This window comes from Triturus cristatus, chromosome 6, assembly GCF_964204655.1.
Source record: "Triturus cristatus chromosome 6, aTriCri1.1, whole genome shotgun sequence".
NCBI lineage: Eukaryota > Metazoa > Chordata > Amphibia > Caudata > Salamandridae > Triturus > Triturus cristatus.
The window spans coordinates 971,568,866-971,580,990 of NC_140589.1; the positions used below are offsets into that span (position 1 = coordinate 971,568,866).

General features: G+C 45.1%; 2 protein-coding genes across 2 annotated transcripts in view; both read left to right on the forward strand.

Moving 5' to 3' along the window:
* Nucleotides 1-827: 827 nt before the first annotated feature.
* LOC146820868 (uncharacterized) lies at nt 828-9,551 on the forward strand. The gene is made up of 4 exons (XM_085609756.1): nt 828-972; nt 5,055-6,383; nt 8,439-8,548; nt 9,348-9,551. The coding sequence occupies exons 1-4, from the start codon at nt 828-830 to the stop codon at nt 9,549-9,551; spliced, it is 1,788 nt and encodes a 595-aa protein (XP_085465882.1).
* Nucleotides 9,552-11,363: 1,812 nt separating this feature from the next.
* Nucleotides 11,364-12,125, forward strand: part of HDDC2 (HD domain containing 2) — a 168,240-nt gene continuing 167,478 nt past the window's right edge. Inside the window, exon 1 of the mRNA XM_085611687.1 lies at nt 11,364-11,880. Coding sequence (XP_085467813.1) covers nt 11,836-11,880 — 45 coding nt within the window. The 5' untranslated portion in view covers nt 11,364-11,835. The remainder of the gene's footprint in view (nt 11,881-12,125) is intronic.

A 12,125-nucleotide genomic window follows, 5' to 3' on the forward strand; every position in this document is an offset into this window, starting at 1 on the left:
CAGAGAGTCAGAGAGAGAGAGAGAGAGTCAGAGAGAGAGAGAGAGAGTCAGTGAGAGTCAGAGAGAGTCAGTGAGAGTCAGAGAGAGTCAGTGAGAGTCAGAGAGAGTCAGAGAGTCAGAGAGAGTCAGAGAGTCAGAGAGTCAGAGAGAGTCAGAGAGTCAGAGAGTCAGAGAGAGTCAGAGAGAGTCAGTGAGAGTCAGAGAGAGTCAGTGAGAGTCAGAGAGAGTCAGAGAGTCAGAGAGAGTCAGAGAGTCAGAGAGTCAGAGAGAGTCAGAGAGTCAGAGAGTCAGAGAGAGTCAGAGAGAGTCAGTGAGAGTCAGAGAGAGTCAGTGAGAGTCAGAGAGAGTCAGAGAGAGTCAGAGAGAGTCAGAGAGTCAGAGAGTCAGAGAGTGAGAGAGAGTCAGAGAGTCAGAGAGTCAGAGAGAGAGAGAGAGAGAGAGAGAGAGAGAGAGAGAGTCAGAGAGAGAGAGAGTGAGAGAGAGAGAGAGAGTCAGAGAGAGAGAGAGTGAGAGAGAGAGAGAGAGTGAGAGAGAGAGAGAGTGAGAGAGAGAGTTATGTTAAGGATAGCCATCTGATATCTGTACATATCAAATGTAATCAAATGTCAATTCTATGATTGTCTGCGTAAATTTTTGTAAAATTGTTCAAATTCATTGTTTGATTAATTTTCTTAATAAATACGGTCGGGGGTTATCTACGACCCCCTTTTCCAACTAAACTCTTGTTCTTGATATTGTGTGGGTCTCGCGGTAAAGTGGCGCGTCTGGTGAGGTGTCCAGGCAGCAGTTGCGGACGCTGTCCGTGAAGGGCGTGATTGGTCTCGACAATGTATCAAGGTCGGTGGACTAAGAACAGCCGACTTTACCGCGAGACTTTTTCGAGCCCAATTACGGAATCACGGACAGCCATTGCCGCTGCCTTCTGGATACCTTACCAGACGCGCCTCCATGATAACCTCACCATAACCGTTGGTAGATCGCTTCATTCCAGCCCACCCTCTCGGCTTTGCACTCATACCAGGCAATTGTTATATATCTCTTTGTCCTGATGATGATCCCAATACACTAGGAGCTAGGGATCGAAACGTCACGTCGACTTTCTAGAACAGTTCCACATGTTATCCATTGTGTAAATGTATTGTGGTAGCTGTTGGCTAGTGCCTACTTATGTTGATCACTGTATTGTAAGCCGCCTTGATCGCTCCAAAGCCTTTTTGCCTGTCTTGTATTGTCTCCTATTCTTTTAATTTGTTCCCCTTCCCCCTTGGTTGAAAACTGGTACAGGCTTGTGCCTATGTTTCATCATTTTTCACTACCCTTAATTTTTAATCAAAAAAATCAAGATTAAATGCTTCTCTGTCCGGCTGGACACAGGAGGAATTGACATAGGTCTCATTGAAGTCTATGTGAAATTATATTACCTATTCAAGTTTATGCTAGGGACTATTGTTAACAAAAATACCCTTAAAATCAACAGACACAATTCTTACATAGATCTATGGGGATCCTCCCAGTAGCTGAGAACATAAGACCTGGGAAAAGCATGACACACACCATTCATACAAGTGTCTATGGGGTTCACCCAGGGGCAGATATCCTAGGACCCAAGAAATAAACTCATACATGAATCTATGGGGTCCACCTAGGAGTCGAGATGCTATGGCCAAGGACAGAAATACATCTTTCACACATAAGAAAAACAAGGAGCAAACAGTAATATATGAGAAAAGGAAATATATTCAATAAAAACATGACATTCTTAAATAACACTACAATAATATTCTTTAAAACCTACTTAAATTATGACAACACTGTCTACGCATCATTAAACAAAGATAACACTGTCATACAAATTTACTTGTATGCTCAACACAACACCACTGTTTAACATCACTTTGACATGCACCTCTGTGAAACTTTAAACCAAATAGATCATATTTTTAAGGTCTCGACTGGAGTTAGCAGCGCACATGCGCTGCCCTCGCCATGCGAGGGCTTTTTGTAATCAATAAGCTTTTGGAAGGGGACTTGAAGCCCCGCCCTTCTTTTTGATTGGGTAGCGTCATCTTCCATGCAAAACGCTGGCTTCTGATTGTAAAGGAGGCTTCTTAGTCCCTCCTTGTTACTGCTCTGTCCACTTTTAGCCCCGCCCACCCGGACTGGATCTTTTACCTGCGACGTCATACTTTGTCCTTTAATTAGCCGGGAAGCACTTTTTTCTCCCATTCCGCCACAAAGCCCTTCCGATAGTGGAAGTCCTTTTTTCTCCCATTCGCCGCGAAGCCCTTCCGATAGGCTCCCCTGCTCCCCGATTGCCCCTGCCTGCCTATGCCAGGCCCAGTGGATCTCCTTTTTTTATCCCACTTAAAGCCCTGTAAGTGTCAAAAGAACACATTTAAAGTTTGCCTTGCTTCCGTCATTCACGCCTTGCTATATGTCCGTGTTCACAGTCTAGCTCTACGTATCCTTCGCCGCGGTCCATTTTGAACTTGCAAAGAGGCCGGCTGGGCTTCATTGTGGACGGGCGTCGGTTTGAAGTGTCTGCGGCCCTGCACATGCTAGGTGGTTCCGTTAAGTGTGTCGGAAAACATTGCACGCCAATTGAAAGCTATATGGCACATCATTCTTTCTGCGTCTGGGTTTCTCGTCCATTTATTTTTATTGCTGAAGGTTAACCACCAGCAAATGACTTCCGAATGCTAGGTGCCTGTTTCATAAACAATAATGTCTTTGGTTGAGCGCAAATGGGAGTGCTGCCTCCCAAGAGAGGTCTATAGCGTCGTGAAATAGTTTTACATAAATTAAATTAATATGACGAGCCAAATGCGAGGAACAGGCCATAATATAATCTATAGAAATCCAGTAACGCTTTTTCACGCCAACCTCTAGATGGCGCAGCATGACTGGGCTCACTGTGTTCGTATTCTACTTGCATATGAAAACAGGCAATAAACCAGGGTGGTCTGTTGCGCTTGTAAATATATAGATGAGATACACTTTACTGTCATTTAATGGGGATGGGGGAGCATCCCACATTTGATTAACTTCAAGTTAGTTTGATTTCAAAGAGTGATAACGCAAACTGAACACAAAGAAGCGGCATAGACCTTTGAGTTTTATGACCCTTTCTACCTCTTCTGTATTTTAGGATTATGAACATAAGGCTCCTCACAGAACGTGTGTCGTTTCTTAGGTTTCCGTTAAGGAATGCACTGTGACATTCTTTCATGAAAGTTGTAGTGCTAATTGAATAAGAAAAGGAGAGCTAGGGAGAAATACAGGTAGGTATCCCCTGGGCTTCTGCCGGAAAACCTAAAATGAAAAACTTAATGGGAAAGGTCTGGTGAAAGGCTTAATTGACATACATCATCTAAAGATTTGAATTGATAAGAAAACAAACTTTGACAAAGCCAACCGTCTTTTGGCCTTCAATGATGAAATTCTTTAATCAGATTTTGCCAGCACAAAGCACCGGTACGACATCGGAGGCGGCAGCACAGATGGCAGCAGAACCAGCACAAGCTTCGCTCACATACACTCATAGACATCAATTACCCAAAATGTCACGGTAGTGGAAGTGTCACCACATGCCCTTTGATCTTCACTCACACACATGCCTACACGTACACACATTCACACTTACACTCTCGCTTCCAGAAACACACTCTCATCTGCAAGCATGCACACAACATACGTTCAACATAATTTTTTATTTATCTCCTCTGGTGGAAGGTCATATTCTAGCCAATTGTACTCCATTTTTAGGTTGAGCATTTGTGACCTCTTGTTGTATATACTTTATTAGAACATTGGAATGTGGAGCACTCCATTGTAGACAATGGAGTGCTCCGTGCTTCTCCGGGCCGGTAAAGGCCCGCAGAGCAACATTCCAATGTTTTACAAAAGCCTCTCGAAGCTCGAGGGGATTTAAATCGCCTCGAGCTTCAAGAAGCCTTTGTTTAATTTGTTAGAACATTCTGCCCTCTAGTGGCAGAATGTTCTAATAGCCTTATAGCCCTTCGTAGCACGGCTATACCGCTATTAAAGTCCCGCTGCTTTTGGTAAAGTCCCTCGCCTTCGGCTCGGGCCTTTAACGCTGCAGCGGGCCTTTAATAGCCGGTATAGCCCGATACGGCGGGCTATAAGGCTATAGTATATTCTAATATGTGTATGTACTTTGTGGGCTCTGGAGATCAGCCCTAGGATTTGTCTGCTTCTGCTTAGGGACTTTTTTCTGTTCACCTGCCTCTATTTAACTGTTTTGATAGGAAAAGACCAGCAGAGGTCAGTAAAATACCAGAATTGCTTTCAGAGGGACTTTTTTTTTTTTTCTGGCAACTGCCTCTATTTAACTTTCTTGATAGAAAACGACCAGCAGAGGTCAGTAACATACCAGAATCACTTTAGCATTCTCTAGATTCCAGTCAATAGAAATTTTATGTCAAGACCGGAGGCTCCTATTATGCTTACTTTTCTTGCTTTATTCCAATAGCAGCAAGATAAAACTACGACTCCCAGAAGGCTTGGTGAAAGAACTACCAGCCAATGGGAAACAAAGAAACAAATACTGACCAATCACAACCAAGGTAATAGTATAAGGTCTATCGTGACTGCGAACAGCCCTCTTTTCTTGCTGCTCGCAGTCAAGATAAGTACCTTTTTCTGTCATTACCATTAATTGTGACTTAAGTTTATTGAATTGTGCTCTGTGTATTGTATTGCTGAGCTTTACAGCGTATCTTCGCTGCTTCTGTTTACCTCGCGCACCTACGCGAGTTTATGCCTTTGACTTTACCGTCCCCCCACGCGCTCTACACGCTTTCTCTGCCCCACGCGCGCCTCTCTCACCGCTCGCTCTCTCAAACGGTGGCGCAGCGCTCCGGAACTTCTCCTCAGCTCGACGCAGCTGGTATCGGCTCACTCGCTTTGCTTCCTCAGTTCTTCTGGTTTCCTGTTCCCTGGCTTACACGCCCCCAGAGGGAGGGGTTTTCCTCCTTTTCACACGCCCATTATTTTTTCCTCACAATTAACCCTTTCTCTTCGGGTTTGTGCAGCTTTCTCAATATATTTTACCATGCAAGTCTCAAATGAGCCTAATGACAATGAAGGTGATGAGTTTAAAGAGGATTTAAGTTCTTTTATTAATTCCTCAGTGGAAACTGCTGTTGAGGCTTCTATGAAGCGTTTTTCCAAGACTATGGAGAATTCTCTCTTGAGTTTAATGACCAAAGCAATGGCCCAATCTGCGGGGGATAGCAGAAAACTTACAGTGGTACACTCCAAGGTTTCTTCTTTGGCGTCAAAAGTGGTTGGTGAGTCTTCCTCATATATGACAGAGGACGTGGTTCCTCCCAGGCCTCCTACTCAGGAGGGGTTAAAAAGTCTAGCTGGCAAGCGTAAGGCCAAGTCCAACAACCCGGAGGTACCACAGAAATTGGTCATTTCTACTATTTACGATACAGATGACGATATGGGTGACGCCACTGACCTTGATGATGTTTTTGACATTGTAAACCCGTCGTCCCCTCCTAAGAAATTAAAATTGGATGCTTTTGCATCGGAGCAGGTGCTTGACCCAGAGGGTACGCCTCTTTTTGACCCTGCTTCTATCAGACACCCTAATTCTACCGAATGGTTCCCTATTGACCACGTGGGAGAGTATATCACCTCCAGACTTCGTCTTCCTTTAGACAAAACTGTAAGAGCTAAATTAAAGTCCGAGTGTCCGAAGCCCTCTCTCCCTTCTCATATAACTTCTACCCCTGCTATTGATCAGCCTCTCCTCACTTTCTTTTCAAAGTTTGGCAAGGACCCACGCATAGGGGTGGACAAGGCTTGGTCTTCCTGCCAAGACAAACTGCTTGATTTAGTGGGACCGTTGGCCCGCATTTTCGATTTGGCTGAATCAGCTCGCCTGGATGGCTCAGAACTTAATCCAGAAGAGATTTCACTGTGGGTCCAACGCGCTTTTTGTCTCTTGGGCAACACTAATGCGGCCTTAACTCATGAGCGCCGCAAGGGCCTCTTAATCAAGTTAGACCCCAAGCTGGCCAACCTTGCCCCCCTTGATCCCGGTGTCAAGGCCGATGGTCTTCTCTTTGGAGATTCGTTAGTGAGAGACTTAAGTCGGTTCGTCACCACCTTTGCCTCCTTGGATAAGGCGCAGCAGTCCATCAAAAAGGTCTTCCCGTCTCGGGTTTTTGGCAGGGCCGGAAGAGGCAGGAGCCGCTCTACCGGCCGTGGGTTCCAGTCCCAAGGCTCCCGTGGTGCCTTCAACTCCAACCAACAGGATTTCAAGCCCCAATTTTACCCCCAAAGAGGTCGGGGCTACAGAGGCAGGGGCCAACGTGGTTTCCGCCACAACAACAACAACTCTCAACAAGGTGAGTGCAGTTCTTCCTGTTGGGGGTCGTTTAGCTCTTTTCCTTCACAGGTGGCAGACTCTCACTGCAGATCCATGGGTTCTCGACACCGTCCAAGGTTATCGTATCGAGCTTTACGCTCCTCCTTTTCAACACGTTCTTCCTGCCCCTCTAGTGTTCTCAACAGAAATGTCCCTTCTGGTCTCCTCGGAAATACAGGCCCTTCTCTCCAAAAGAGCTATTCTCGTTTCCCCCTTCGATCCCTCAGGTTTCCTCAGCACCCTTTTTCTTGTTCAGAAGAAGAACAAAAAGATGAGACCGGTGATCAATCTCAGATTTTTCAATCAGTTTGTGGTTTATCGCCACTTCAAAATGGAGACAATTCTTCATTTACGAGACACCTTGCGTCAAAACGATTGGATGGTCCGCATCGATCTCCAAGACGCTTATCTTTCTATTCCTATTCACGAATACCACACGAAATTCCTCCAATTTCAATGGCAAAACGTCACTTATCGTTTTCGATCTCTACCCTTCGGTCTTTCTTCAGCACCCTGGTGCTTCACAAAGGTAATGAGACCCGTTGTGGCTTATCTAAGATCTCTGGGGATCAGACTCATCATTTATCTCGACGACATTCTTCTCATGAACCTAGACAAACTGGCATTATTGCACGATCTCAACACTACCCGCTCTCTTCTATTGGAGTTGGGCTTTCTTCTCAATTTAGAGAAGTCCTCCCTCATCCCGTCTCAGAGTATGGAGTTTCTGGGGTTCCGCATAGACTCTCCCTTGGCTTCTCTGTTTCTTCCACAGTCCAAGATCTCCACGATTCAAACGGAGATTTCCCAGGTTCTGCGCCGTCCACTCATTTCTCTCAGGACCCTTGCGAGAATAGTCGGCCTGCTATCGGCTTCCATTCAGGCTATCTTCCCAGGTCCCCTTCATTATCGTGCTCTTCAACGCCTAAAGATCAGGCATCTTCGACAAGGTCTCGCATATTCCGATCACATAGAATTACATCTCGAATCTCACCTGGAACTGCAATGGTGGTTAAACCATTTGGAGGCCTGGAACGGTCGAACCATTTTCGCTTCCGCCCCAGATCTTGTATTAGAATCCGATGCAAGCCTGACGGGTTGGGGCGCCCGTTGTGGACCAATATCGACTGGCGGTACATGGTCAAAAGAGGAGTCCAAATTGCACATCAACTGTTTAGAGATGCTTGCAGGTTCCTTTGCAATCCAGAGTCTGGCAAAAGACAAAGTAAGTTGTACCATCCTTCTTCGCATGGACAATGTTTCTGCGGTTCGCTATATAAACCATCTCGGTGGCACAAAATCGAAGGCTCTAGCAGATCTAGCAAAAAGTCTTTGGGAATTTTGCCTTTCCAACAAACTATCGCTCTCTGCGGAATACCTCCCAGGGGACCTCAACGCTGTGGCCGATTGGCATTCTCGCTTCCTCTGGGATTCCAGCGATTGGAAGCTTCTTCCCTCCGTGTTTCTCTCCCTCTCTCTGTTGTGGGGTCCTTTCTCAATAGACCTCTTTGCTTCCCGACTCAATTCCCAGTTGCCCCATTTCTTCAGCTGGCGTCCGGATCCTTTGGCTCTGGCGACCGACGCCTTCCTCCAAGATTGGTCCCTTCACCTCAATTATGCCTTTCCTCCTTTTCTGTTGATCAACAGAGTCCTATCGCAAGTGCGTCGCCAAATGACGTCTCTGGTGATAGTAGCTCCCTTTTGGCAGTCCCAGATTTGGTTCCCGTCACTCCTGGAATTGGCGGTAGACTTTCCCGTCCTTCTTTCTCCTTTTCCCAATCTTCTCTCGGATCCTCAGGGCAACCCCCATCCTTTGGTGGTCGACCAGTCTCTGACGTTGTCCGCCTGGAAAATCTCCAGCCTTCCTCTTCTGATTTCATCATTTCACAGGAAGCTTCAGTCTTTATTAGTCGGGCATGGGCCCCAGGCACCTCCAAGGCTTACAAGTCCGCCTGGTCTCTTTGGTCAAGCTGGTGTCTACAAAAATCTGTCGATCCCGTTTCAGCCTCTTTAAATTTTATGGTTAATTTCTTAGCCTCTGAGGCTAGCTCCGGCAAATCCTATCGTACCATCAACCTATACAGATCTGCCATTTCTCTCAATCATGCCCACATTGATGGAAAACCTGCGGGGGCTCATCCCTTGGTATGCAGATTGCTAAGAGGAATTCGTTTTTCAAAACCGCCTTTGGCTAAGTATTCTAGTTTATGGGATGTCAATTTGGTTTTGCAGTTGTTTTCTGACTGGCCTGACAATTCTGCTCTTTCTTTGAAAATGATTTCAGCTAAACTTACTATGTTATTATGTTTAATTTCCATTAAACGAGTATCTGATGTGAAAGCCTTAGATGTTTCTTCTAGACAGTTTACTCCTACCGGTGTGATGTTTCATATTCACAAACGTACCAAGACCAATTTACATTCTGTGTTCTATCCCTATTTTCCCTCCAATCCCAAGTTGTGTGTAGGTCAATGTTTAAAAGTTTATGAAAGTAAGACCTCTGCTCTCAGGACTTCCTCCAGCTCCCAACTCCTGATTTCTTTTCGTAAACCCTTTCATCCTGTTTCTGCTGCTACTTTGGCCCGTTGGGTTCGTTGGGTCATGTCCCTGGCCGGTATTGACGTCTCCGTTTTCGGAGCTCATTCCGCTAGAGGAGCCATGGCTTCTAAAGCCTTTTGGGCTGGCTCCCGTCTGGAGGATATCCTGAAGGCAGCAGATTGGTCTAATGATACAGTGTTCCGTACATTTTATTGCAAACCTGTTATTACTGCTTCTTCTTTGGTGGTTGATATGCTTTAAACAAGCATAATAGGAGCCTCCGGTCTTGACATAAAATGTAGATTTTCCTAATAGATTATGACGGAAAGTCTTAATTTTATTAAAGACACGGAGGCGAGTATTATCCCGCCACAACACTTCTAACTGGTGTTCTCCCTCCCCACAGGAACTCCTGCGCTGCCACCGGCATCATCCTGAGGTCATCATGAATTCTACCAAGATCGTTCCTTCTGTGACGTCACCTTCCGTCCTTGGATTTGACCTTCTCTCCGAGTCTCCTCTGGTGGTCTTCGGAAAAGAACTTTTTACGTGGACTTTGACTTTATGCATTTTGTTCTCTGTTTCTCCTTTATTTTTGCATTCTCTGTAATTGCTCGCATAAGAAAAGAGGGCTGTTCGCAGTCACGATAGACCTTATACTATTACCTTGGTTGTGATTGGTCAGTATTTGTTTCTTTGTTTCCCATTGGCTGGTAGTTCTTTCACCAAGCCTTCTGGGAGTCGTAGTTTTATCTTGCTGCTATTGGAATAAAGCAAGAAAAGTAAGCATAATACTCGCCTCCGTGTCTTTAATAAAATTAAGACTTTCCGTTATAATCTATTAGGAAAATCTACATTATCTTCCACGAGCACCCATAGACAATAATATTTTTTCAAATCTTGTATTTTCAGTGATATGACCACCGAAGGCCCTGCTTTTATGTTAAAAACAGAGCTTTGTACTATACCATTTCGGGCTGAAAGACAATATTACTCTCATGTGTTCCCATACCTGGCGTGTCACGCAGTTTGGTGCTTACTTTCCCTCCATGTTAAACAACAGTAGATGTTTCAGCACCCAGGCTAATGTGCTGCATAGCTAAATACTTATGGTCCCAAAGGCGAGACCGATCGCATTGCAAATGCTTGTTGTTCTTGCAACCCTCTTTTTCACCTCTACACACACGAGATAAAGGTTTTATTACTTGAAGTTCCCGGCCTTTTTTGCAGTGCGCTACTGCCCTCTTGGGTCGGCCACTTTCAATCTAGGACAGAATGATTTGGTGCTCAGGTTATTAAATTATTGCTGAACACTGCCATCTACTGGCTCAGCAAATGAGTTAATCGCTAGAGTCAAAAAGGTAAAGTCTCCCCCCTAATTTATTCGGTTTCAATAAATTATTGGTACTTGTCCATACAAATTGTCAATACAGTTGAAGGGGCAAAAAAGAGGACGTGAGCGAAGGTCAAAGATGCAAAACAATTCTTCAAACATCGCTTATTACGTACGTAGAACTGATTTGACTCGGATCATTCACGTCATCTTTTTTGCCCCTTCAACTCTATTGACAATTTGTATTGACAAGTACCCATCATTTATTAATACCGAGTACATTAGGTGGGAGTTTCAGACTTTAGAAACAGCGAAGCAATCGCAGGTGCGGTGGAGAACAAAATTCCTTTTTTGGTCCATGCAAACTTCTGTGCTTCAAATGGCCTTCTACTGCTGCCAGGCAGTCTGACCGTAACTAACCAGAGAGGGGTTTAGAGGTGAATGCCAACACAACCAGGCTCTGTTATTTTTTTAATACACTGAAACCAGTTTATATGCAGTCGTTTCCCTACTTAATTTATGTGGAGCAGCACACGGTTGTTCCCTGTGTTGGTGCAAGCCGTGCTGCGTGGAAGTAGGACACCAAGGCAACATTAAATAGTAACTGGAATACAGGCACGTTCGCCCAACTTTCTTCTGCCAGTCAAGTCACATGACCTGCAACATGAGCGAGGAACGGTGTGTGTAAGACAAGAGTTACAACCCTCTAGGCCAGCGGGCTGTTCTAAGACGTGTCCTCGCGGACATAACATTCCTCCCAAAGATAATTGAGAGGAATACAACATTTCAACAAAACAAATCAAACGGTGCGCTAGAGTATGCCTATCAAAGTCAAAAGTATCTTTATTCCGTCAAATATGACCATAAATGCAGAATATAAGATACATGTTCAACAGTCACACGCTAAAAGAATAAAATCACACATTACATTCAATAATTAATTTAAAACAACATGATACAAATCTCCCCAAATTATAGTTAAAACGCATCCTGTCCCTTAATTTTATTGCAGCAACAAATGAACACACGTCACTGTTGTACAGCCCCCTCTCCAAAAGGGCCTGTCCCCGACGCTTGTGCACATATGTCACAGGTCATGTGATCTGCATGTTTAATACGGCCTTGCGAATGGCGGTATTATCCGAGTTTTAGGGTCGTGTTGATTGTATCGTGATTAATGGAACCGAGTACATTTTCGTAGTAAAGTTTCTAATTAACAGAAGAAAATACCGGTCCTATGTGAACTTTTAGTTTCGAGGCAGTAAGAGAATCATTTATTTTAAACTGCAGCGAAATTGGTATTTTTTTCGTAAAAATTATTGCGCGTCTTCTCAAAGCTGTCTTAGCATATATGTTAATTGTCGTCCTTGGTGTTTACTTTTCCGGTCGATAAAGAATTCGGTACTGCGCTTGCGTGAAGCCGAGACGGCTTTTCGGCGTTTCGTAGGGTCCTACCACCGTCGTGTTTCTGGCAGGGTGGCAGCCGGTAAACCTCTTTCCGTGTGTTCTCTGTTGCTGCTCCCAACGTGCACCGCAGCGGCTGCAAACTCCAGTGTGCGGCATGAAGCACTTGCTGCAGTTCATGAAGCTGGTGGGACAGCTGAAGGTAAGGCGACAGGTTGAGCAGGGGGCTAGCGCTGCTCTTTCCACACCTGACCAACGGGCTTCTTGTATAGAAGGCTGGGGTGACGCAGCGCACGGTGATACTGTATGTAGGAATTTTAGGTTTTACTTGTTTCGTTTAAGCAGTGGTCGAAGTAGGCGAAATAAAGTTGGGGAACTGTGGGCGGAGAATTAGAGGGCGGGAATAACCGCAGGATTGGGTCAGTGGGCGGAGTTAGAGGTGTTGCC